The sequence below is a fragment of the Panicum virgatum genome, chromosome 2N (genome assembly GCF_016808335.1).
Source record: "Panicum virgatum strain AP13 chromosome 2N, P.virgatum_v5, whole genome shotgun sequence".
NCBI classification, from domain to species: domain Eukaryota; kingdom Viridiplantae; phylum Streptophyta; class Magnoliopsida; order Poales; family Poaceae; genus Panicum; species Panicum virgatum.
Window position 1 is genome coordinate 49,533,541 of NC_053146.1, and position 26,136 is coordinate 49,559,676.

The following is a 26,136-nucleotide window of genomic DNA, read 5'->3' on the forward strand; positions in this document are numbered from 1 at the left end:
GAGCTGGAATGAGGTCCGGGCCCCCAATTACCCGGCTCCAGGTACTAGAGCGCTCGTTACAGGGTGGTGGAGTGTGTAGGCTTTTGGGTACGGAACCAGCTAAGCGGCTACACAGGCTCCGGACCACCCCTGGAAACAAGTACCCGCTCCCCAGAGTAGGTCCCTAGGGGTCCGGACCCCCCTCCAGCAGCAAGAGGGTCCAGATCTGTACGGCAGTCCGGCAGCTCAATGCAGATCTTAGTTGTAGCAACAAGAGTAGAGGTTCCCGCGGGGGTTAGAAAGGTGAGAACTCCGAGAATCGAAATGCGCAATTTAACTTTGACACAAAGACAGAACTAGGAGAAAATCTTTCCTTTGCAATCTTGATGTACATGGCTTGCGCGATGGATGTCAGAGGCCGGGTTTACGAGGTCGGACCTCTACCGCTCTGAGCCGCGCGTTAGCCGGTGGTGCGATGGATGCCAGAGGTCAGGTTTACGAGGGTGGCCCCCAACCGCTCTGGGCCGCACGCTAACTCTATTTTATTACAAAGGAAAGGTTTATTTCCCTGCTCTGCCTAGGTGTAAAACTTACGCAGATGCTCTATATTCCATGGGTTGGGCAGCGGCACTCCATCTTCTGTGGCGAGGCGAACGCATCCGGGCCGGCATACCTCTGTAACCCTGAAGGGCTCCTCCCAGCTGGGGGAGAGTTTGTGGAGCCCTGCTCGGCTCAGGATCCGTCTGAGGACGAGGTCGCCAGCCCGGAGCTCCCTGCTGTGCACGAACCGTTGATGATAGCGCCGGAGCACCTGGTTGTAGCGTGCGTTTCGGATTGCTGCTCGCCACCTTCGCTCATCAACGAGGTCCACGTCGTCGCACCGCAGCTGCTCCTGCATGGATTCGTCAAAGGCCTGGACTCGTGGTGAGCCCAGGTGAATTTCTGGGGGAAGGCATGCTTCAGCCCCGTAGACCAGGAAGAACGGAGTCTCCCCGGTGGCTCGGCTGGGTGTGGTCCGGTTGCCCCATAGCACGCATGGAAGCTCGTCAACCCATTTGGCACCATGCTTCTTCAAGCAGTTGTAGGTGTGGGTCTTGAGTCCCCTGAGGATCTCTGCATTCGCTCTCTCAACTTGTCCATTGCTGCGAGGATGTGCTACGGACGCGAAGCATAGCTGGATGCCAATGTCCTCACAGTACTCTTGGAAGAGCCTGCTTTTGAATTGGGTCCCGTTGTCCGCGATAATGCGGTTTGGGATGCCAAATCTGCACACAATGGACCTGAGGAATGCGACTGCCGATTTCTTAGTGATATTCACCACAGGAGTAACTTCCGGCCACTTGGTGAACTTGTCGATGGCGACATAGAGGAACCGGTACCCGCCAACAGCCCGGGGGAATGGTCCCAGGATATCCACACCCCACACAGCGAATGGCCATGAGGGCGGAATCATCTGCAGAGCTTGAGCCGGAGTGTGTATTTGCTTTGCATGGAATTGGTATGCTTTGCAGGACCTCACCAGCTCAGCCGCATCCTGGAGTGCTGTCGGCCAGTAGAAACCATGCCGAAAGGCCTTGCCAACAAGCGTGCGAGAGGAGGAATGACTTCCGCACTCACCTCCATGGATCTCCGCGAGAAACTCGCGGCCCTCTTCCTGGGAAATGCACCGCATGAGGACACCGTTGGCGCCACGGCGGTAGAGATCCCCTTCTACCACCGCGTAGCGTTTAGCCAATCGGACTATGCGCTCAGCGGACACATCATCATCAGGGAGGATGTTATCCTTCAGGTAGTCCCGGATCTCGGAGATCCATGCATCGGGAGCTCCCTGAGTAGGTGGGTGTGGCCCTGCGAGGTCACCAGGATCCTCAACAGGGCACACGGCCCAGGTTGGGCACCACAGGAGGAGTGTTGCCGGGACCGCTGGCTTTGAGGTGCTAGCTTGATCCCCTTCACCCAGGTCGGCAGGCTGGGCGGTAGGTCTCAGCAGCCGTCTTTCGAAGACACCCTCGGGCACGGGTGCCCAGGTAGATGCTCTCGCAGAGAGATCATCTGCTGCTGAGTTGTGCTCGCGGGGAACATGTTGTAGTTCCAAGGCGTCGAAGTCCTTCTCGAGCTTCCTCACGTGTATGAGGTATGCCGCGAGCTGGGGATTGTTGCAGTTGCAATCCCCTCGGACCTGCTTGATGATTAGCTGGGAGTCCCCCTTCACCAGGAGCTGCCGGACCCCCAATGAGAGGGCTTGTGTCAGGCCAAAGATCAAAGCTTCGTACTCCGCCATGTTGTTGGTGGCCTTGAACTCAAGGTGCACCATGTACTTCAGCTGATCTCCGTTTGGGTCGATGAGGACCACACCAGCTCCGGCCCACTTTTCGCGGGCGGACCCGTCGAAGAAGAGTGTCCAGTGGGGCTCGGTAAAAACTGGTGCCCTGATTTCCGGCTCCGGGGGTCCAGCGTTGACGACCGGACCCCCAGAATTACTTGGGGAAGGAGTCCACTCTGCTATGAAATCAGCCAGGATCTGGCTCTTGACTGCATGGCGTGGCTGGAATTCCAGTTGGAACTCGGCCAGCTCTGCCGCCCACTTGGCGATATTGCCTGTGGCGTTGGAGTTGTGCAGGATCGCTCTTAACGGGTAAGAGGTCACTACGACAACTCGGTGTGCCTGAAAGTAGTGGCGCAGTTTCCTGGACGCAATAAGTATCGCATAGATAAGCTTATGCGTCTCAAGATACCTGGCCTTCGCCTCGTGGAGGACTTCACTGACGTAGTAAACTGGTTTTTGGACGGTCCGGACCCTGGTTACCAGGTCCGGGTCGCCCTTATTCACCACATCAGATCCTTGGGCCCCCAGTGACTCTGGGTTCCCACTGGCACAAGGCTCGTCCGGACCCCTTTGTGCGGGGTCCGGGGCTTCAGGCAGAGGTGAGGCTGACGGGCCCCCGTGTCCGGGGTCCGGCTCACCATCTTTGGCCGGGGAGACCCTGGTGTCCCCCTGGCGAGCTTGCTCCGTCCTTTCGGCGACCAGCACCATGCTGACTGCCTCCGCAGACGCAGCAAGATACAGAAACAACGGCTCACCGGGCTCTGGAGCCACCAATACTGGCAGCGAGGTGAGGTGCTGCTTCAACTCTTGGAAGGCCTGTTCAGCCTCTTCGGTCCAAGAAAATGGACCGGACCTCCTCAATAGTTTGAAGAAGGGGAGGGCCCTCTCAGCTAGCCTCGATATGAAGCGACTAAGAGCTGCGAGAGATCCAATGAGCTTCTGGACATCCTTGATGCGGCCAGGAGGCCTCATCGCTTCGATCGCCTTGATCTTGGCTGGGTTTGCCTCGATGCCTCGATGTGAGACCAGGAAACCCAGCAGCTTCCCTGTTGAGACGCCGAAGACGCACTTCTCGGGATTCAGCTTCGTGCGCGTGGCGCGGAGCCGGTCGAAGACGAGGGACAGGTCCTCCACTAGCGTTGACCCTACCTTAGTCTTGACCACAATGTCATCGACATAAACCTCAACAACATCTCTAATTAGATTACAGAAGGTTTTGTTCATGGCTCATACAAACGTGGGTAAGGCATTCCTTAGACCATACGGCATGACAATGTAGCAATAAAGCCCATCTACTGTTACAAAGGCAGTATGCTTCCTATCATCTCTAGACATCTGAATCTGGTGGAAACCAGAGTATGCATCTAGGAAAGACAAAAGATCACACCCGGAGGTGGAGTCCACGATCTAATCGATACGCGGAAGAGGGTAGGGGTCTCTAGGACATGCCTTGTTGAGGCTGGTGTAGTCGATGCACATCCGAAGCTTCCCGTTGGCCTTTGGGACGACGACCGGATTGGCCAACCACTCGGGGTGGTGGACCTCCTCGATGAAGCCGGCATGTAGGAGCTTGCGGACTTCTTCGCGGATGAAGTTTTGTCGCTCCACGGACTGCTTCCGAGGCTTCTGGCGCACCGGCGTGGCGTCGGGGTAGATCCTCAGATTGTGCTCGATCACTTCCCTGGGGATCCCGGGCATCTGTGACGGTTCCCATGCGAACACGTCGACATTTGCCCGGAGGAAAGCGATGAGCGCGTCTTCCTATTTCTCCTCCAGGTTCCCCGCGATGCGGGTGGTCCTGGTGGAGTCCGCTCCAATCTGCACCGTCTTCACGGGAACATGGTCCGGATCGGACGGTTGGACCTTGGGAACCTTCGCAGGCGCCTTAGGTTGCGAGGTGGACGGATCCTCCTCGGAACGTGCAGCCTCTGCCGCCAGAGCATGCAGTCTCTCAACTGCAGCGACGGCAGCGGTGCGGTCGCCCTGCACGGTGAGGACTCCGGCAGGGGAAGGCATCTTCAGGACCAAATACCCATAATGAGCAATGGCCATGAAGCGGTAGAGCGCCGGCCGGCCAATGATGGCGTTGAACGGGAGGTTTACTTCTGCCACATCGAACAGAACGCTCTCTGTGCGGAAGTTCTCCTTGGTCCCGAACGTGACCGGCAATGTGATGCTCCCCAGAGGGAACACCGGGTGTGGGCCCACTCCAGAGAATGGGCGAGAGGGAGTCAGCTTGGACTCCGGGATCTGCAGCTGCTTGAACGCTGCATAGCTGATGACATTGAGGCCTGCCCTACCGTCAATTAGCACGTGATAGAGCCTTACGTTGGATATGACGGGAGTGGTGACTAAATGTAGTACACCAGCTCCGGCCATATTCTCTGGGCAGTCGGATGGCCCGAAAGAGATGGTGGTGTTCATCCACCTCTGGTGCGGCACCGCCTTCGGGACCCCCGGCTTCACCGAGAGGACCTCCCGGCGAAGGGTCTTCATGTCCCGTCGGGAGACAAGCTCCCAGCTTCCGCCGTACATTACGTACAGCTTCTTGCGGCGGTCGCCGTTGTCGGAATCGGAGTCGTCGCCGTGGTAGACGCCCTTCAGCTCTCGAGCGGGGGATTGGTACCCCAGCTCCTTCTCCCCGGCGGCGGTCCCGCTGTCGGAGGCCTTCTCCTTGCCGGCCCACTGGCGAGGAGGAGGTGAGCCGTCTTTGGAGGACTGCTCCCGCCGCCCACTGACCCGCTTCGCGAGCTTCTAGATCTCGCGGCAGTCAGCGGCGCTGTGGCGTGCGGTGGGATGCACTGGGCATGAACCTCCGCTCCCACCTTGCGGGCGAGGGCGTTTGCCATGTGTATTTTGGCCCCCAGCCACTGCTGCCACAGCCGGCGCCGCCGCTGGTGCCGCCGCTGCAACGACTGGTCCACCAGATTGCAGTTCTCCGCGATTCCGGTTCTTGTTCTTCTTCTTCTTGCCACTGCCCTGAGCGGTAGCACTGGAGCCGCCAGCCTTGGCGTCTCCGCTTTGGGGGGCTGAGTGCCATGCACGACCCTCAGCGGCCCTGGCACACTTGTCTGCCAGGGAGAAAAGCGTAGTGACGCTTTCCACCTCGTGCGTCGCCAGCTTCTCGAGCATCTTCTCGTCACGTACCCCCTGGCGGAAAGCAGTGATAATAGATGCATCTGAGATACGAGGAATGGTACCCCGTACCTTGGTGAAGCGCGAGATGAAGGCCCGGAGCGTTTCTCCGGGTTTTTGCCTCACGGCGTGGAGGTGTGCCTCCACACCATGATGCTGGTACGCACTGGCGAAGTTCGCTGTGAACCTCGCACAGAGCTCTTCCCAGGACTGGATCGTCCCAGGTGTGAGGTTCATGAGCCAGGTCCGGGCTGGCCCAGACAAGGCTACATGAAAGTAGCTTGCCATGACGGCTGCGTTACCACCAGCCGCTGTGATGGCAGTAACGTACACCTGCAGGAACTCCGACGGGTTAGTGGTACCGTCGTACTTTTCCGGCAGGTGGGGGCGGAACTTGGATGGCCATGCCACTGCTCGGAGGTGGTCCGCCAGCGCAGCGCAGCCCACCCCAGCAACTGGTGCGCCTGGCTGTATCCGGGCGTTCACCGGGGGCTTGGGTGCCACTACGTCCAAGTCGGCGTTGAGGTTACGGCCCTCAATGTTAAGACGGCGCTCTCGCGCCCTCTCAACGGAGACACGGGCATCCTCTCCCGCGCGCCGGCGGTTGAGCTCCGCCCGCAGGTCTTCTGTTCGTGCACCCCTCACAGTAGGGGAGCGCACGGACGCCGACGCACCGCCCTAACGCTGGTGGTAAGGTACCACCGCGTTGCCGGGCGGAGGTCATTGCCCAGTCCTTGCAGAACTGGGGGAGGCCTGAACCAGGTGGAGGAGACAGTCAACGTCGTCCCGCCACTGCTTCAGGGCATCTGGCGAGGCTGCCTCAGCCGGGGGGTTGCGAAGCAACTCCCTAGCCGCTGCCAGCGCTCCGCCGCTCGCAGCTTGTGAGGGGGCCCTTGATGGGCGCCCTGACTCTTGCCGGCGAGCAGCGCGCGCTGCCGCCGACGGTGGCTGCTCCGCAGGCACAGTTGCCCCTGGAGCAGGAACACGAGAGGCATGTGGCGTGGAGGACGCCACACCCTCCGTCATCTCCACGTCGTCCACGCGAACCATGGGGACGAAGAAGAGATGAACTGCGACCAGCTAAAGTGCCCCTACCTGGCGCGCCAAATGTCGTGGTGCTGCAAACCACAGCCGGGTGGCGGATGGCACCCGCCCTAGCCCTGAGGGTGTGTACTCGGGGGTTAGCTGGTCTTAGATCGATCTCACTCAAGAACACGATGAACACAGCAGGCTTTAGAGTGGTTCGGGCCGCCGGAGCGTAATACCCTACGTCCACTGTGTGTTGTATTGCCTTCCCACGAGAGTGAGAAGGTTGCAAGAGCTTGAGTCTGTCTGGATTGTCCTGTGCGCAGCGAGCGCCTCCCTTTTATATCTCAAGGGGGCGCGTACACAGCCGTTGGGTCCCCGACAGGTGGGTCCAACGATGCAGCATAACGTACTGTTCATATATTATGGCGTCGCAGGCAAAGGAGATCTCTCTTGGATTCCCTCGCCTGCTCCCGGAGCCCTTCGTCCATCATGTCCTGGTGCTGTCTTGTCGAGACGGAGCCTGACGTAGCTAGAGGCATCGCCCGCCACGTTGCTTAAGCGGGCGGTGTAGCTTGCGGCATAGGCGGCATGATGGAAAAGCGCCGTGCTGTCGTATCCATTTAATGCTGCAGGCGGGCCCTGCGCGGGTGCGGCACAGGCGGCTCCACTATGCTCCTTGGTAATACGCGGCGCGCAGCGGGGCCTGACAAAGGCTGCCTCATGTACCGCGGCGGCAGAGCACGCCTTGTCCATCGCATTAAAAGCGGTGGGTGGGCAAGTCTTCCTGCGGAAGACTCACGCACGATCCCGCGCCTCCGGGACACGTGGCGGCTCCGGACCCCTACATGGTGAGGGGAGTCCGGACGGGCGCAGGAGGTCCCGGACCCCTCTGGGGGTCTGAGGCCTCGGCGGTCAGCTCGGAGCTTCCCTTCCTTAGAGTCACGTGGCGTCACTGGACCCATCCTCAGGCGGGGTACGGTCCGGGGCCGTTGGCCTGGTGAGGGAAAAGCCTGGTCTGTGGGACCTGGCTACTCCGTCCCTCCCGTGCAGTTACGGATAACTACGCAGGTCCTGCCTAGCTGCAGGAAGAGTGGGTATCCCTGCTACAGGGTACCGACAGATCCGGCCCCGCAACCTCGACGCCGACTTCGCCCTTGACTACAACGGCCAAGACGTCTTCGCCACGCCGTCGGCCAACCTCGCTGCGGTGTTCCAGGTGCTCGAGGGCCTCCAGGAGACCCCCGAGATCATCAAGGCTCGCGCTCGTCTGCACGTGGTCGCCACGCAAGCCCAGCAGCTACGGAAGGACAACTCGGCTTACCGCACCCAGTCGAGCCACCACTCGACACGACCCCAAGGCGACGACGGAGAGGAGGTCAACCAGAACAACCTCCGCCTCCAACTCAACCAACAAGACCTGTGTCCGCCCATCAACAACCGTCACCGCCAACGCGATGCCGCCGAGCGCAAGCGACGTCGCCTGTACGACGAGGAACACGGCGTCCCCGACGCCGACCACCAGAACCACGGCCGCCGGGGCGACAACCATCCACGACGATCCTGCCGTAACTACGAACCCGTCATCGACCTCGACGGCTTCTCCGCCTTCTCGCGAACCCGTCATCGACCTCGACGGCTTCTCCACCTTCTCGAGCCGACTCCGGGCCATCCAGTGGCCCGCCACCTTCAAGCCAACCGGGATCGAGAAGTACGACGGCGAGTCGGACCCAAAGACGTGGCTATGCACCTGCACCATCGCCGTACGAGCTGCGAACGGTGACAACGACATCATGGCGGCCTACTTCCCGGTCATGATGGGTCGCCACGCCCTCAACTAGCTCGAAGCGCTTCCCGCCGGCTCCATCAACAGCTGGCAGGATCTCTGCAACACCTTCATCCAGTATTACCAGGCATCCTGCACGGGTCCCAAAACTAGATGGATCTGGCCAGCGTCAAACAGCAACCGGACGTGTCCCTCCACGACTACATCAAGAGGTACTTTGCTAACCGTAATTCCGTTATGGAAGCTGATGACAGGGATGTCATCTACCACTTCAACGAAGGCCTCCATAACATCGAACTATGGAGGAAGATGTTCGAGAGCAACCCCAAGACCGTGGGCGACATGATGTTGGTCGTCAACAAGCACGCCGATATGAAAGATGCCGAGCGAGCTCACCGCCGGCATAAGTCCACGAACAACTCCTCCAAGCGTCCCCCTCAGCGGGACAATCGGTTGGAACGCCAACGTGATGATTGCCAACCTCGCCACGGGAAGAAGCACGACCGTGCCGAGTCGTCCAAGAACCGGGACCGCAAGTGTGGCCCCGAGAACACCGTCACCGTCGCCGAAAGGTCCCAGTTCCGCTCCACCCTCAACCAAGCGAACCTGGACCGGCTCCTGGATGGCAAGTGTCCTTGGCACAAGGACGCAAACCACACCGCCTGGGAGTGCCGAGCACTCTCCAGTGGCGTCATCAAGGACGACGACCCCAAGCGACCCCGCCGCAATGACCGCGACAGGCCGGGTGGTTCCAGAACCACCCGGGCGCGCCCACGGAGGCGCAACTCGCCCAGGCGAGATGACGATGAGTAAAGGGAAGATTTCCCAGAAGAAGACAGGGCCGTCAACTTCATATACGACGGCCCCGGCAAGCCATCATGCTGGCGCAAGCTCAAGCTGGATGATCGCGAAGTCAACCTGGTGTTCAAACACCCGGTTGAACCCCTCCGGTGGTCGGAGACGCCGATCACTTTCGACCGCCGCGACCACTAGGTACACCTGCCCAGGCCGGGTGCATACCCCTCATGGTTAGCCCGGTGGTGAGCCAGATCTGCCTGGCCAATGTACTCGTCGATGGTGGAAGCACCCTCGACATCATCTTCGCCAACACGTTGGAGAGCATGGGCTACAACATGACCTCTCTGGTCCCATCGGATCAGGCCTTCTACGGTATCATTCCCGGAGCCGGGTCGACTCCGATCGGCCAAGCCACCTTGCCAGTCACCTTCGGCACCCGCGACAACTACTGCACCAAGTACGTCAACTTTGAGGTCGCCGAGTTCGAGACCTCCTACCATGCCATCCTAGGAAGGACCTCCCTCGCCAAGTTCATGGCGATCCCCAACCGCATGTATCTTCTCCTGAAGATGCCAGCTCCAAAGGGGGTCCTCTCGATCTATGGAGATCTGCAGACCTCCTACGCATGTGAGGCCAAGAACATCGAGCTCTCCGACACCCTGGAACGATCCAGGAACTCAGTTCTTGTTGCCCAGGTAGCAAAGAACCTCCCGACGGACCAGCAGCAGATCCCCGCCAAGGAGTCGACTTTCGAGTCGCAGCTCGCGCCAGCCGTGGCGACCAAGACCATCGTCCTCCGGGACGATGAACCACACAAGACCGCTGTGATTGGGGCCAGCCTCGACTCGGCGTAGGAAGGCGCGCTCACCTCCTTCCTTCGGGAGAATTGGGACATCTTCGCATGGAAGCCATCTAACATGCCCGGAATCCCAAGGGAGGAGGCTGAGCACTCCTTAGATCTGGACAAGAAGGCGAAACCCGTCAAGCAATGGCTCTGCCGCTACGCGCAGGATCGAAAGGAGGCTATTAGGGTAGAAGTAACCCGGCTCCTTGCCGCTGGTTTCATCAGAGAAGTCGCACAGCCGGATTGGCTGGCAAACCCAGTCCTTGTAAAAAAGAGAAATGGTGAATGGAGAATGTGTGTTGACTATACTGACCTCAACAAACACTGCCCTAAGGATCCCTTTCCTCTACCACGCATTGATCAGGTCGTCGACTCGACGGCCGGGTGCGTCCTCCTTTCTTTTCTTGACTGTTACTCAGGGTACCATCAGATAGCCCTCAAGGAGTCGGATCAAGAGAAGACGTCCTTCATCACCCCCTTCGGGGCCTACTGCTACAACACCATGACGTTAGGCCTCAAGAACGCCGGCGCCACCTACCAGAAGGCCATCCAGAGATGCCTCCAAGGGCAGATCAGCTGCAACGCCGAGGCCTATGTCGATGACATCATCATCAAGACAAAACATAATGCCCAGTTCATTACGGACCTCTCCGAAACATTTGAAAATCTCAGGAAATTCAAATGGATGCTCAACCCGACCAAGTGTGTGTTCGGTGTCCCGTCCGGAAAGCTACTCGGCTTCATAGTCAGTAGCCGGGGCATCGAAGCTAACCCCACCAAGGTCAATGCCATCAGGTTCATGAAGCCTCCCAGGAGCAAAAAGGACCTGATGAAGCTCACAGGGTGCATGGCTGCCTTGAGTAGGTTCATAAGCCGACTCGGCGATAGAGGCCTACCCTTCTTCAAATTTCTCTGGAAGTTCGACAAGTTTGAGTGGAACGATGATGCTTCCAAGGCATTCCAGGAGCTCAAGGACTTCCTCACCTTGCCACCCATCCTGACAACACCAGAAAACGGGGAAGTCCTCCTCCTGTACATTGTTGACGGTGCTTAAGTGCCATTTTCACCCGTCAACTATACTCAATAATAAAGGAAAACTGCATGCTTTACTCGCATATTTGTATCACTAACCTTGCTCCACAGTTGTTTTTGAGTTTTGTACATTTCAGATGAGCAGGAGCGGAATAAGACGAAAACACGCAGCAAACGCCATACAACTACGCAGAATATCGCGTCCGGCGTCACCCACTTACAAAGAGGGCCCATCTAGTAGAGCAAACGGGCGCTCCACGCATAATGCATACAAGGAAAGATATCAGGGCCCACATATCAGCCTGCCAGAGAAGGATAAGGACGAGAGGTAGCCAGGTGGGGCCGGCCGACCCCTTGGGTTGGCCGAACCTGGCCGGCCTCCGGTCCAGGTGCATTTCGAGGAGGAGTCGGCCCCAAGTCTCCTGATTACCTTCCATATGTGCATTTGGCGGGAACCGACCTCCACTAGTATAAATAGGGCCCCCTCTCACCCCTCACACACACACACACACACACACACACACACACACACACACACACACACACACACACACTTCATTCCATTCTCTCCAAGAAGGCTCTCCTCTCTCTTGCTCTCTTATCTAGGTAGTGGAGCTAGGCTAGTTCTCTTTAGCGAGCAAGTCGTCCTCGGGGTCGTTGAGCAATCCTCGGCTCCTGGTATGGCTTTGTATCCGACTTGTCAGACTTCTATTCATAATATACAGTTCTGCCATGGTTGCTTTACTATCTTGATAGTTTATCAATCCATGCTTAGATTGTTCATAAGTTATGCTACGGTCTTGGTTAGGCCAGATGATCCGGGTACGCATAGAGGTTTGTTGTGCTTTTGGGCTTGCTCTAGTGTTTTACTCGTCCATCCGAAGGGTGGGAGACCTGGGGGCACTAGAGTAGTGACTTCGTACACGAGCGTGGTGCTTGGGTATGCGGGATCCTTCGAATATGACCATGCTCCACGGTGTTGTACTGTTTCTTAGCTTTTGCCTTTGTTTGCATGTATGTGTATGTGCTGGACTTGTTTTGGCGTTGTGTTCGTGAGTAGACGTTGATCCATCTGAGGAGCCCCAGTACCAGTACCCGGAGCAGCCATCATCTTCTGAGCAGTTTGAGCAGCAAGAACAGTTTGAGGAAGGCAAGTATAACATGAACAACACCTATCACTTTAAATACAATTTCATACTGCATTTTAATACTGTATACCTATAAGGATTTCCTAGCCACTTTATATCCTTTATATATATCCCTTGGGTTGCATTTTGGTTAGTTGTGCTAGGTTGCTGCGCTATAACACACTTGGTCCTTTTTAATTAATATGATTAATGGTTTATTGCAACTTAATTCTGGGAGTGGCCCTCTGTGCTCTGTGCTTGAGTGGCTCACGTCTCTTTAAAATATGTTTTGTTAGAAACATGGTTTAGGGGGCCAGCACGGTGCTTAGTGCTTGGTTGGCCACTCTCCATAAGGACCGGTTCATAGAGCGACAACCTGGGACAACAGCGCTACCACAAGACTGGAATGGGACGGTCTTGGCGTAATAATTAGGTCTTTTTGGTTTGGAGTAACTTACCTGCGGGGCAGGGGAGGTAAGCTTCTATGGCCCTCGTACTGAGTGGCCTCGTCTGTGCTCCGTGTCTTGACGCCCACTAGACCTGTTCCATAGTCGCCGATCCACCCTCGCGGTTACTCCTTACCAACGAGATTCTTTGTAAAGGCCTCGTAGTGAGTTTGCTAGTCATCTCACCTAAGGAAGTGTGATGAACAACTAGCGTAGCTCACGACTTGTGGGTAAAGATGTGCAACCTCTGCAGAGTGTAAAACTGTTATACTAGCCGTGCTCACGGTCATGAGCGGCCCAGATCCTCCTTTTGATTAGTGGGGTTATCTTCCTTTGGTTATGAGGGTTTCCCCGGGTGGTTTGGTTTGGTATGGTTCTCAGTAGTATCATGATTAATTTTGATTAATTACTATGTAACTGGGTTTATGGTAATTCATCAACTTGTAGTAAATAGGTTTAATAAAATTTTGCCAAGATTAAAAGCTAATGCAGTTGAGCCAGCCAACTTTAGAGCCTCATAGTTTGTGTTATACTTGTTGAGTACGAGTTGTGTACTCACCCTTGCCTCCTCTACACTTTTTCCTCCTATTCTTTTGGGGATACTCTACTGCTGCTCAGTTCCTGCCGACGCGAGGGAGTTCACCCGGAGCTACCAGGAGTACGAGGACTTCTAGGCGTTCGTCTCCCAGTCGACGTCCTTGTGGCGCCCAGCTTCCGAGTTTCGTACTTGTACTTTATGCTTTCGCTGTATCAGACATTTTTGTCATTAATGTAATAAATAACATTCGTACTCGCTTTATTATATCTTTTACGTGATTTGTGCTGTGATATATTGTTCATTCTGTTGTATATACGTGTGACTTGATCCTGGCACGTATACGATTGCTCGGTTTATGTCCTTTTATAAACCGGGTGTTACACAGATCCGCGCGGAGAAATAACGGTTGGATTTTCACCATAATAAGAATAGGCTCCGAATATTCCTGGAAATTACCCGGCGCGTCTCCGTGACTCCGCCAGCGACCCTGCTCGGGGGTTGGGCACCATCTACGACCCGGTGTGTCTCCGTGACCCAGCCGGGGCCCGGACGCTGTGACTACTCGACGCGTCTCCGTGACTCCGCCAGCGACCCCGCTCGGGGGCTGGGCACCATCTACGACCCGGTGTGTCTCCGTAACCCAGCCAGGGGCTCAGGGCCCGGATGCCGTGACTACCCGGCACGTCTCAGTGACTCCGCCAGCGACCCCGCTCGGGGGCTGGGCGCCATCTACGACCCGGCGTGTCTCCGTGACCCAGCCAGGGCCTCAAGGCCCGGACGCCGTGACTACTCAACGCGTCTCCGTGACTCCGCCAGCGACCCCGCTCGGGGGCTGGGTGCCATCTACGACCCGGCGTGTCTCCGTGACCCAGCCAGGGCCTCAGGGCCCGGACGCCGTGACTACCCGGCACGTCTCCGTGACTCCGCCAGCGACCCTGCTCGGGGGCTGGGCGCCATCTACGACCCAGTGTGTCTCCGTGACCCAGCCAGGGCCTCAGGGCCCGGGCGCCGTGACTACCCGGCGCGTCTCCGTGACTCCGCCAGCGACCCCGCTTGGGGGCTGGGCGCCATCTACGACCTGGCGTGTCTCCGTGACCCAGCTAGGGCCTCAGGGCCCGGATGCCGTTACTACCCAGTGCGTCTCCGTGACTCCGCCAGCGACCCCGCTCGGGTGCTGGGCGCCATCTACGACTCGGCGTGTCTCCGTGACCCAGCCAGGGCCTCAGGGCCCGGATGTCGTGACTACCCGGCGCGTCTTCATGACTCCGCCAGCGACCCCAATATGGGGCTGGGCGCCATCTATGACCCGGCGTGTCTCCGTGACCCAGCCAGGGCCTCAGGGCCCGGACGCCGTGACTACTCGGCGCGTCTCTGTGACTCTGCCAGCAACCCCGCTCGGGGGCTGGGCGCCATCTACGACCCGGCGTGTCTCCGTGACCCAGCCAGGACCTTAGGGCCCGGACGCTGTGACTACCTGGCGCGTCTCCATGACTCCGCCAGCGACCCTGCTCGGGGGCTGGGCACCATCTATGACCCAGCGTGTCTCCGTGACCCAGCCAGGGCCTCAGGGCTCGGACACCGTGACTACCCGGCGCATCTCCATGACTCCGCCAGCGACCCTGCTAGGGGGCTGGGCGCCATCTACTACCCGGCAAGTCTTCGTGACTCAGCCGTGGCCTTAGGTCCCAGATGTTGGAACTACTCAGAAAGTCTCACTGACTTAGCCTAGGGCTTCAGGGTCAGGGTAATCGAGTCAGGTTCGGTCACTATGGCTATCCTAAGGTGGCTAAGGGCTGATACCCTCAGGGGATCGGCATAACATGAACATTGGCTGGATGCTCAGGCATTCGGATAGGCGAGAGTTAAAGATTAGTTCTTTGACCCTCGAAATGCTTCTCCGAAACCTTTCGAGGCTCGGGGGCTACACCCAACGGGTGCGCCCAGGGGCGCATCCCGTTCAGGATCTACAAAACCACAACGGACAATTATCATGAGCACTGAAGGACTTCATTCGGTACGGCAAATTCGACTCGGCCCTCTGGCGCTCGGGGGCTTGACGGAGGTAGATCTATGTACCTCCCTGCCGAGTGGGGTCCCCGAACCTGGGATACTACCCTACTCGGTGACTCGGCTATGACTACTCGGCGTGCAGGACTCAGCTGTGCGCGGATGGGATCCCTAGTGGATTAGGTTGAGAGGCTCCAGCTAGAAGCCCGGATATCTAGAGATCTTAACCAACCTCCTTCCTTATAAAACAACCCGAGCATATCATTCCTTGTACCCCTAAGGCTCCTAGCCTATATAAAGGAGGCATAGGCTAACCCATAGGGAGACTCCTTCTTTTCGCAGTATTCCACAAACCCTAATACAACCCCGAACATAGGACGTAAGGTATTACGCACGTCGCGGCCCGAACCTATCTAAGTTCCTGCGTCTTCGTGTTACCATCGAGCTCTTGGTCCTGAGATCCCCATCCTGAAATTCTACCGCCGAGTACACCCCTGGTGGACTAGCCGGAATAGCAATCTGACAACTGCCCCGGCAGAGGAGGCGCTCGGGCCAGCGCGCGCAACAAGCGCGCATGGAGCGGCGCAGAGTGGCTCGCCTCAGCTCCCCCACGCGGGTCAAGGCTGGCGTGTCGTAGCCTGGCGCCACGGCGGAGGACGTCAATGCTTCACCACCACCAAGTGCAGCCCTGGTGCCTCCCAAGGAGGGTTCGACCACGCCATCGCCCTTTTCTTTCGGGATGCGCTCCGCTGTTGCAACCTACGCTTCGTCGGTCAGCACCAACATGAGCGCGTACTAGGATCTATCATGTCATCACCTCATCTCGATCCGCAACCTCATCGCGTCAACTCCCGACGATTCCTACCCCGAGTCTGCGGACGACGTGTACTTCTTCGTGGAGAATGTCGTGGCCCCGTAGTGGGACTACTCCGGAGTCCGCAACCTTGGCGCTTTCCTGTCGTTCCAAGCGGCGGCGGACTACTGCCTCACCTGCTCCGACGACTCCAGCGAGGGGGATTACGATCCCACTCGGGAGTGCTTCATGGTCGAGATGGCGGTTGGGGCTATCGACGACGCACCGAGCGACGACGACAATGGCGAGAAAAACCGACCGGCAAACCCAGTGGTGGTGCCTGCGGCACCCAAGCCCATCGCTTCGACGACCTCGGTGGCGCGGCAAGCACAACTGGCGCAACTCAAAGAGCTTGAGGACAAGCTCGAAGAGGAGTGTCGGTAGGCACGGAAGCTGCGTACCGCGCTCGAGCAGGAGTGCACTGCACGCGGTGCACGCACTCGGGCTGCGGGCCGCGTCGCCCAGGAGCGGATTCTGGCCGACGACGACATCGACAACCCGCTGGACCTGAAAAGAGCTAGCCAAAAACTCGTCACTGCATCTTACCTACTCCAAGCCATGCCCGAGCCCTCTACGCCCGAGGGTTGCAACCTGCACGATGAGGCAAGGGTGCTCATCGAGCAGGCTGTAGTGAAGCAAGCTAAGAGCTCCGCGTCTTGTATGTATTCGGTAGCCTCAGCAAAGGCTGGTGGGATTGCGCATCAGGACCACGAGGCCTCGGTGCGTACTCCACCGGGAGGACGGGGCAAGGCAACCGCGGCGGACGATGCGAAAGCACCCTCGGTGCATGACTGCACCAAAAAGCCCTCCGCGAAGGAGCACCTCCAAGTCACGCGCGGGCGCGCCGATGATGTCGACGCCTGCAACATCATCAACTGGAAGAAGTACAACACTCGACGTGGTGGACGGATCGAACCCGAGCACGACAGGGGTGAATCACTGGATATTCACGGAGCCTCCTGGCACCCGTGTGTTCAGCCGGCAGATCCGCACTGCTCCCTTTCCCCCGCGCTTTTGTCAGCCCACCACCCTCGTCAAGTACATGGGAGAGACCGATCCCGCGCTCTGGCTCAACGACTACCGCCTAGCATGCCAGCTAGGCGGCGTGATGGACGACGCCGTGATCATCCGCAACCTTCCTCTGCACCTCGCGGACTCTACGCGGACGTGGCTCGAACACCTCCCCGCGAACTAGATCCACGACTGGGCCGACCTGGTCAAGGTCTTCGTGGGCAACTTCCAGGGCACTTACATGAGCCCTGGGAACTCCTGGGATCTCCGGGGGTGTTAGCAGAAGCCCAATGAGTCCCTGCACGACTACATCCGATGCTTCTCCAAGCAGTGCACCGAGCTCCCAGCATCACCAATGTCGAGATCATCAATGCCTTCCTCCATGGCACGACGTGCAGGAATCTGGGGCACGAGCTCGCGCGAAGCCGTCCCTCCAGCGCGAACGTACTGTTTGATGTCGCCACCAACTTTGCCTCCGGCAAGGAAGCAGTTGGTGCCATCTTCGACGGCAAGACGACCAAGCGCAAGGAGGATGCGCCAGCGGAGGGCAGCAGCAGCAAAACCAAGGCCCCAAGCAAAGAAGCAGAAGCGGGGGAAGAAAGGAAAGAAGCAGGCCCCGCAGAACCAGCGCAGTCAGGGGCAAGGGGAGGACTCTGACGAGGCCTTCGTCGCTTTCCGAGATTGCAAGGGCCCTCGAGGCCCCCCTCGAGGCGGTGCTGGCCTGTTCGACGACATGCTCAAGCCGTGCCCTTACCACAAGGGCTCGGTCAACCACACCCTCGAATAGTGCGAAATGCTTCGCAAATACTACAACCGCGTCGCACACCGCGACGAGGACAAGAAGAAGTGCGGATGACAAGGGTGGCGACGGCAAGTTCCCCTCGGTGGAGAACGTCTTCTCAATCTTCGGGGGGCCCACGGCGAATATGACCTCTCGGTAGCGCAAGCACGAGCGCCGAGAAGTCTTCTCCGTCACCAAGGCCACACCATCCTACCTCGACTGGTCAGAGGACACCATCTCCTTCGGTCGCAAGGACCACCCTGACTACATCCCGAACCCAGGGCAGTATCCACTCGTCGTGGACCCCATCATCGGCAACACTCGCTTCTCCAAGGTGCTCATGGACGGAGGCAACAGCCTCAACGTCATGTACGCCCACACCTTGGAGCTCATGGGAATCGGCTTGGACAAGCTCCGCCCCAGCAAGTCGCCGTTCCACGGCGTTGCACCGGGGAAGCGAGTCCAACCCCTCTGTCAGATCGACCTGCCCGTCTGCTTCGGCACGGCAGCCAACTTCCGCAAGGAGGTGCTCACCTTCGAGGTGGTGGGGTTCCGGGGAGCATACCACGCCATTCTTGGGCGGCCATGCTATGCCAAGTTCATGGCGATCCCCAACTACACCTACCTCAAGCTGAAGATGCCGGTCCCGAAGGGTGTCATCACCGTCGGCTTCTCATTCGAGCACGCCTACGAATGCGATGTCGAGTGCATCGAGCATGCCGAGGCATTGGCTATGGACGAGGCCCTCGCCGCGGACCTGCAGAGGATGGCCAACGAGGCCATGGACTCTCCACAGCGACACGCGGGCAGCTTCGAGTCTGCCGAGGGTGCCAAGGACGTCCCCCTCAACCCGAAGACCCCGGTTGGCAAAGCTCTGAAGATCAACGCTACCCTCAACAGCAAATAGGAAGTGGTGCTCGTCGACTTCCTCTGCGCCAATGCCGACATCTTCGCGTGGAGCCCCTCGGACATGCCTGGCATCCCGAGGGAGGTCGCCGAGCACTCCCTTGATATCCTGCCGAACTCCAAGCCGATCAAGCAATGCCTGTGGCGCTTTGACGAGCTCAAGCGACGGGCAATCGGCGAGGAGGTGCACAAGCTTTTGGAGGCCGAATTCATCAAGAAGGTATTCCATCTTGAGTGGCTAGCTAAGAAAAAGAATACGAAATGGAGGATGTGTGTAGATTATACTGGTTTAAACAAAGCATGTCCTAAGGTTCCTTTTCATTTGCCACGTATTGATCAAATAGTTTATTCAACTACAGGATGCGAACTTTTATCTTTTCTTGATTCATATTCCGGTTACCACCAAATCAAGATGAAAGAGTCCGACCAGCTCGCGACTTCTTTTATCACCCCTTTCGGCATGTGCTGCTACGTTATGATGCCTTTTGGCCTTAGGAACGCCGGAGCTACATACCAGCGATGTATGCTCCACGTATTTAAGGATCATATCGGGCGAACCGTAGAAGCATATGTCGACAACATTGTCGTGAAATCTAGGAAGGCGGACGACATGGTAGCCGATCTCAGGATCGCGTTCAAATGTCTTAGGGCCAAAGGGGTAAAGCTCAACCCTGAGAAGTGCGTGTTTGGAGTCCCTCGAGGCATGCTCTTGGGTTTCATTGTCTCCCAGCGAGGCATTGAGCCCAACCCTGAAAAAGTCTCGGCCATCACTCGGATGGGACCGATTCGTGACCTAAAGGGGGTACAAAAGGTCATGGGTTGCTTGGCAGCCCTTAGCCGCTTCATCTCACGCCTCGGTGAGAAAGACTTGCCTCTATATCGACTCTTGAGGAAATCAGAACACATTTCGTGGACCCCTGAGGCCCAAGAGGCCCTCGACAAACTCAAGGCATCGCTCACGAGTGCTCCAATCCGAACACCACCAATGGACATCAAGCCCCTCTACCTATACGTGGCAGCTACAACCCAGGTTGTCAGTGTAGCCATCGTTGTGGAACGACAAGAGGAGGGACATGCTTTGCCTGTCCAGAGGCTGATGTACTTCATCAGTGAAGTGTTGTCTGAAACTAAGACGCGGTATCCACAGATCCAGAAGCTGCTTTATGCAGTGATCCTGGCTCGGCGCAAGCTGCGCCACTACTTCGAGGCTCACCCCGTCACCGTGGTCTCGTCCTTCCCTCTCGGGGAGATCATCCACAACCGGGAGGTCACGGGTAGGATAGCCAAGTGGTCTGTGGAACTGATGGGAGAGACTCTCACCTATGCACCTTATAAGGCGGTCAAATCCCATATCTTGGCAGACTTCATTGCCGAGTGGACCGACACTCAGCTGCCCCCACCCCAAATTCAAGCAGAGTGCTGGCTCATGTACTTCGACGGGTCCGTGATGAAGACCGGCGCGGGCACGGGCCTGCTTTTCATCTCAACCCTCAGAAAGCACATGCACTTCGTGGTGCGCTTGCACTTCCTGGCATCCAACAACATGGCGGAGTACGAGGCCCTCCTTAGCGGCCTCCGCATCGCCATCGAGCCTGGCATCAAGCGCCTCGACGTCCGGGGAGACTCACAACTCATCATCGATCAGGTGATGAAGGAGGCCAGTTGCCATAATGAGAAGATGGAGGCGTACTGCAACGCAGTGCGTCGCCTCAAGGATGAGTTCGACGGGCTCGAGCTCAACCACATCGCGCGAGTACAACGAGGAAGCGGACGAGTTAGCCAAGATTGCGTTTGGGCGAACTACCATTCCCCCAAATCTCTTCGTCTGCGACCTCACCAAGCCATCCGTCGACTTCAAGAGCCCAATGGAAGCCATCGGAGTAGCACCCAAACCCTCGGGGGCTGCGACCGTCAAACCATTTGCCAAAGACCCATCGGCGGAGGAGTCCGAGGCCATGGACACGGAAGCCGAGACCTCCTCGGTAGATGAGGCTGAAGCCTCCGCGAGATTGGCATTCCTAGTACCTCGAATGGATGATCCAGGGGTCCTACCTTCAGACCGCGCTCAGGCACCGCGTATCGCCAGGCGGGCCAAGTCCTTCGTCTTGATCGACGATGAGCTACACAAGCAAAGCCCCTCGGGCGTTCTACAACGTTGCATCCCCATCCCAGAGGGCAAGGAGCTAATCTGGGACATCCACGCCGGAATCTGTGGCCACCATGTCGCGCCGCGCACCCTCGTGGGGAACGCGTTCCGGCAAGGCTTCTACTGGCCCACGGCAGTCGCCGATGCCACCGACGTCATGCGGTCTTGCGAAGGCTGTCAGTTCTACGCCCGAAAGATGCATCTCCCGGCTCATCCTCTGCAAACCATCCCCATTACATGGCCTTTCGCCGTGGGGGGACTGGACCTCGTCGGACCACTGCAGAAGGCGCCCGGGGGGCTTCACTCACTTGTTGGTGGCAATCGACAAGTTTTCGAAGTGGATCGAGGCTCGACCCATCGGCAAGATCAAATCCGAGCAAGCCGTGTTGTTCTTCACCGACATAGTCTTCAGCTTTGGGGTCTCGAACTCGATCATCACCGACAACGGCACCCATTTCATAGGCAAGAAGTTCTTGGCATTCTGCGACGACTACCACTTACGCGTGGACTGGTTGGCTGTGGCGCATCCACAGACGCACGGCCAAGTGGAGCGTGCCAGTGGCATTATCCTGCAAGGTCTCAAGCCAAGGATCTTCAACAAGCTGAACAAGTTTGGCCGGAGGTGGCTCACGGAGCTACCCTCAGTTATCTAGAGCCTGAGGATGACCCCGAACAGAGCCACGGGCTTCACCCCGTTCTTCCACGTCTATGGCGCTAAGGCCATCCTCCCCACGGACTTGGAGTACGGGTCGCCGAGGTTCAAGGCTTACCAAGAGCAACAGAACCAGCAAGCCCGCGAGGACTCGCTGGACCAAGTAGACGAGGCCAGAGACGTGGCGCTCCTACATTCAACACGATACCAGCAATCTCTACGGCGATATCAAGTGCAGAGGGTTCGGCTCCGAGACCTCAACAAAGGGGACTTGGTGCTGAGGCTTCGGCAGGACAACAGAGGACGCCACAAGCTCTCACCGCCATGGGAAGGCCCATACATCATTGCAGAAGTGCTCAAATCCGGCAAGTACAAGCTAGCCAATGAGAAGGGTGAAGTCTTTACCAACACTTGGAACATTCAGCATCTACGTCGCTTCTATTCTTGAAACTTCCAAGCTAGTTACACATAGTTTGTACTTATATTTCGAATTTCCCGAAGTAATAAAAAATATGCTTTACTTGCTTATTTTTTGGGAACTATCCGAACCCTCGGGGGCTCGGACATGTACGAACACTGAGGTAGGCTCGGCTTTACCCTCGGCAAAGCCAAGCCTCCCTCGGGGGCAACTACGGGGGGAACCCCCGAACGTCCCCAAAAACGCCAACGTTTTTTTCGAAAAATTTTCGTATCTAAGATTTTCGTATACATAGAAAAATGGACGCAAGGCGTAAGCAACTATGGTACGGGGCCGGCCGAGCCGCAGGACCACCTACGCCTCAGGGATACGACATCTCCACTCACCACCCTATGCCTAAGTCGCTTATGAATGCGAAATTACCTGCATAAATTTATCTAAGACGCATACGAGAACACGGAAATGAAGTAAAGAGAATGCTAGCACGAAATTCACAAGGCCTCGAGCGGCCACACTGTTAATTTACATCACTCAGTTTTTCTCACAAGAAAGATAAGTGAAGCAAAATACTAACTTATTTACATAGGCTCCACGGCCCAAGACATCTACAGTTCGCCTCCTCCTTCATGCGGACCCTCAACAGCGTCATCCTCAACATCGGGGAGGAGGTCACCCTCGAGTAGCTCGGACAAGGTGGAGGCGGGACCCTCGACGGCGGCGTCAGCCAGCTCCATAGCAGCCACCGCGTCATCTCCCTCGATGCCAGGCGCGTCGACGTATCCCGTCGCCACTCGCTCGAGGTCCATGACGTAGTGCGTCGACGCCGCGCCGAGGATCTTCTGGACACCGAGGCGGAAGTCATCCTTGAGGCGTTCGGTCACCCGGCCGCTCAAGGACCTCAGACGGCTGGCCACTGAGCTGCCGGATGAGCCTCCCTCCCCCTCGAGTTCCTGGCATATGGCTACGGTGGTCATCTCCAGGTACTCATGTTCATCCTGCACTGATGTGAGCACGACCTGGAGGGCTTCCTTCGACGCGGTCTCAGTCCGCCACTGCCTTCTTCAGTGCTGAACAAGAAAATGAAGATAAGTTTTGACAAACTGAAAACAATTCAAGTAAATTCCGGATTACTTACCCTCGATGCGCTCCTGTGCCTTCTCCAGCTGAGCCCGCACGGCATCCGCTTTGTCGGTACCCCAGGACTGGGGTACCCCCTCTTGCTGTGACTAGGCAAGAGCCTTAGTAGTCATCCTTGACTACAACCAAACAGCCGGACCCCTGCAGTCCGAAGTCCTGTCCTCCCGACAAAGGTCCGGACCTGTTCTGCGGCCGGGGAAGGTCTGGGAACGCCACGTGTCCCAGGAAAAACAGGCGCTCAAGCGCAAGCAGCCAGGGCTCCGGACCTCCCAAGGAATCCAGACCCCCGCGGGGTCCCGGACCCCTCATAGGGTCCTGGATAGCAACCGGACCCCTCTCGAAGGGAAAGTTTGGACGCCCCGCCTCAGGGCGGTCCGGGGCCGACACGTGTATGAAGTCCTTGGTCTCCATATTGAGGTCCACCTACCTTCGCATTCATTGCAGTAGGTGGACATCCACTTTGATATAGTGGAAGCCGAGGCGTTTGACTGACCAGGGGGCACTATTGATCGCGTATTACCAAGGCAGTGGAGCCGATGGCGCCGCCCATGCCGCGTCTGCCAGTCTGCCGTAACAGTCGGATACGACGGCTCGGCTTCACCCATTATGACGCTACATAATAGCCTCAGCAGGCCACGCCGCAAGCTACGCTACTCCAACGGGCACCTAGCTGACGGAACAAGAGAAGACCCCTGTGACAGGAGAGCAGCAGTACGCATATCGAAGGAAAGATTCGCTACCACTGTAGCCGCATTCACGTTGGGCCCACCTGTCGGGGCATCGACGTCCTATGTATCCGCTCCCCCTTGATCTATAAAAGGAGGGAGCGCCGCTAGAAAACCTCAGGCTGGGCAAGAGCCAAGGCCAGCAGAGGATAGGTTCATTCACACAACCAAGACAATACATCTCCCAGTGGACGTAGGGTATTACGCTCCGGCGGCCCGAACCACTCTAAATCGAGTGTTCTTGAGTCCTTGTCTCAGCGAAGATCCAGCCCCATCGCCTAGTACTTCCCCGAGTACTCCCTCACTGGGAATAGGCGGGTGCGCTCCGCCACCCGGCTGTGGGTACCCCTAAAAATCCCCACAACATTTTGGCGCCGTCCGTGGGGAGGACAGGCGTTGGCTGGATCTTCAGGCCTCTAGGCTGTGTTCTCCCTCTGCAACGGCAAACTTGAAGATGAAGGAAGGCACACTCACTCCGCATGCTATGGCACCGGCACTCCGACGCCCTCGGTGCGGCGGCGCACGGCAGCGGCGCCTGCTGTGTGTCGCCACCGCGACACCTCAGAGCCGGCGTAGCAACGCACAGCGGAGGCGCCGCTGCGCGCCGCTGCTCCTACGTCGACTCAAGGTTTTCTCTCAAGCAACGGCCACGCCTCCTCAGCGGTGGCATGGTGTCGGCTCAAGGCTTTCTCTCAACATGGAGCCTGGAGCCGACGGCCATCCCGGAGGAAGTTGACCGTGTCGTCCCGCCGTCTCCAGCGCCGGAGATCCACCTCAGCGTTGCTCGGTGCTGCTGCAGACAGGACCCCGCCTCCTCGTGCGGGGGCCCCTGGCGCTAGCACCAAGGACAAGCCGGCGAACGACCGCACTTCTCCACGCGTCGCACCGGTCTATCTGCTGCGCAAGGGCTCTGGTTTCCATCGGCAACGGCGACGGCAGGGGGAGGGGGCCTCTTCCATTCAAAGCCAAAGAATTTGTCTCATGCCATGTAAGCATGTGACAGCTCTTAGGCAAGGAGGGGTCCCCCGAGCTCCCGAGGTGATGCTGGATGATGCGGTTCAGGCACGTTCAGGGCGCCTTCACCTCCGAAGAAGAACACGCTGTATAGCATGCAGCCGTAGGTTACTCCTAAAGAAGGAATGAGAGATTTTCTCCTTTGTAATAGCGTGGTGTCTACGTGTGTGTCCAGAGCGGTCAAGGTCCGACCTTGTAAACCCGACCTCTGGCCCTATCACACAAACAGGCAAAAGCGGTCCGGAGCGGTGGAGGTCCGTCCTCGTAATCCCGACCTCCGATGTATACCGTGACAACCACAATAATAAAGGAGATTTTCCTCCTCAGTTTTGCCTAGGCTCCACCCTGATTACATTTATTCGCCTTGGTTTAACTATTCTTTTCTCTTGACCGGAGTTTCCCTTATTGCTAACAATCCAAGTTAAGTTGCTGGCTTGTGGTCAGGTAAAGACACCCCTTCTAGCTGGAAGGCGGTCCGGACCCCTAAGGACCTGCTCTGGAGAAGTGGTATTTGTATCCTGGGGTAGAGAAGCTCCGCGTGGCTTAGCCTGGTAATGTACCCTAAGTTTACGTACTTCACTACCCTGTTACAAGTACTCTAGTATCCAGGACTGCTGACTTTAGAGGTCCCGGGCTCTCTTCTAGTATAAGGCTTGGTTTCTTTGCACCTTACTATGAGGTCCGGTAACATGCTTCATCGGATTGTCAGCCACGGTCGCTCCAAGTCCACTCCGGTGGCCCGCTCCGGCGGAGACCGCTCGCCACGGTCGCTCCAAGTCCACTCCGGTGGCCCGCTCCGGCGGAGACCGCTCGCCACGGTCGCTCCAAGTCCACTCCGGTGGCCCGCTCCGGCGGAGACCGCTCGCCACGGTCGCTCCAAGTCCACTCCGGTGGCCCGCTCCGGCGGGAGACCGCTCGCCACGGTCGCTCCCAAGTCCACTCCGGTGGCCCGCTCCGGCGGAGGACCGCTCGCCACGGTCGCTCCAAGTCCACTCCGGTGGCCCGCTCCGGCGGAGACCGCTCGCCACGGTCGCTCCAAGTCCACTCCGGTGGCCCGCTCCGGCGGAGACCGCTCGCCACGGTCGTTCCAAGTCCACTCCGGTGGCCCGCTCCGGCGGAGACCGCTCGCCACGGTCGCTCCAAGTCCACTTCCGGTGGCCCGCTCCGGCGGAGACCGCTCGCCCCGGTCGCTCAAGTCCACTCCGGTGGCCCGCTCCGGCGGAGACCGGTCGACAAAAAGCCGGGTCCGGGAAGTAGTGCTACCCCCCTGAGCGATCCGAAGTCCGTGTAGCCGCTTAGCTTGGTTCTGTACCCTAAGCCTACGCCTTCGTCGCCCCGTGGAGAGCACTCTAGTACCTAAACCAGGCAACAATCATACCGGCCTCAGGGGTCCGGGATGCCCACTCTCTCCAAGAGCACACCAACGCAATCAAGTTGCGTCGGAACACA

The 26,136-nt window shown here is 57.9% G+C and overlaps 1 protein-coding gene across 1 annotated transcript; it reads left to right on the forward strand.

Moving 5' to 3' along the window:
* Positions 1-9,277: 9,277 nt before the first annotated feature.
* On the forward strand, positions 9,278-9,904 carry LOC120662703. The gene has a single exon (XM_039941798.1). It carries the CDS (start codon positions 9,278-9,280, stop codon positions 9,902-9,904), a length of 627 nt encoding a protein of 208 aa, XP_039797732.1.
* Positions 9,905-26,136: the final 16,232 nt, after the last annotated feature.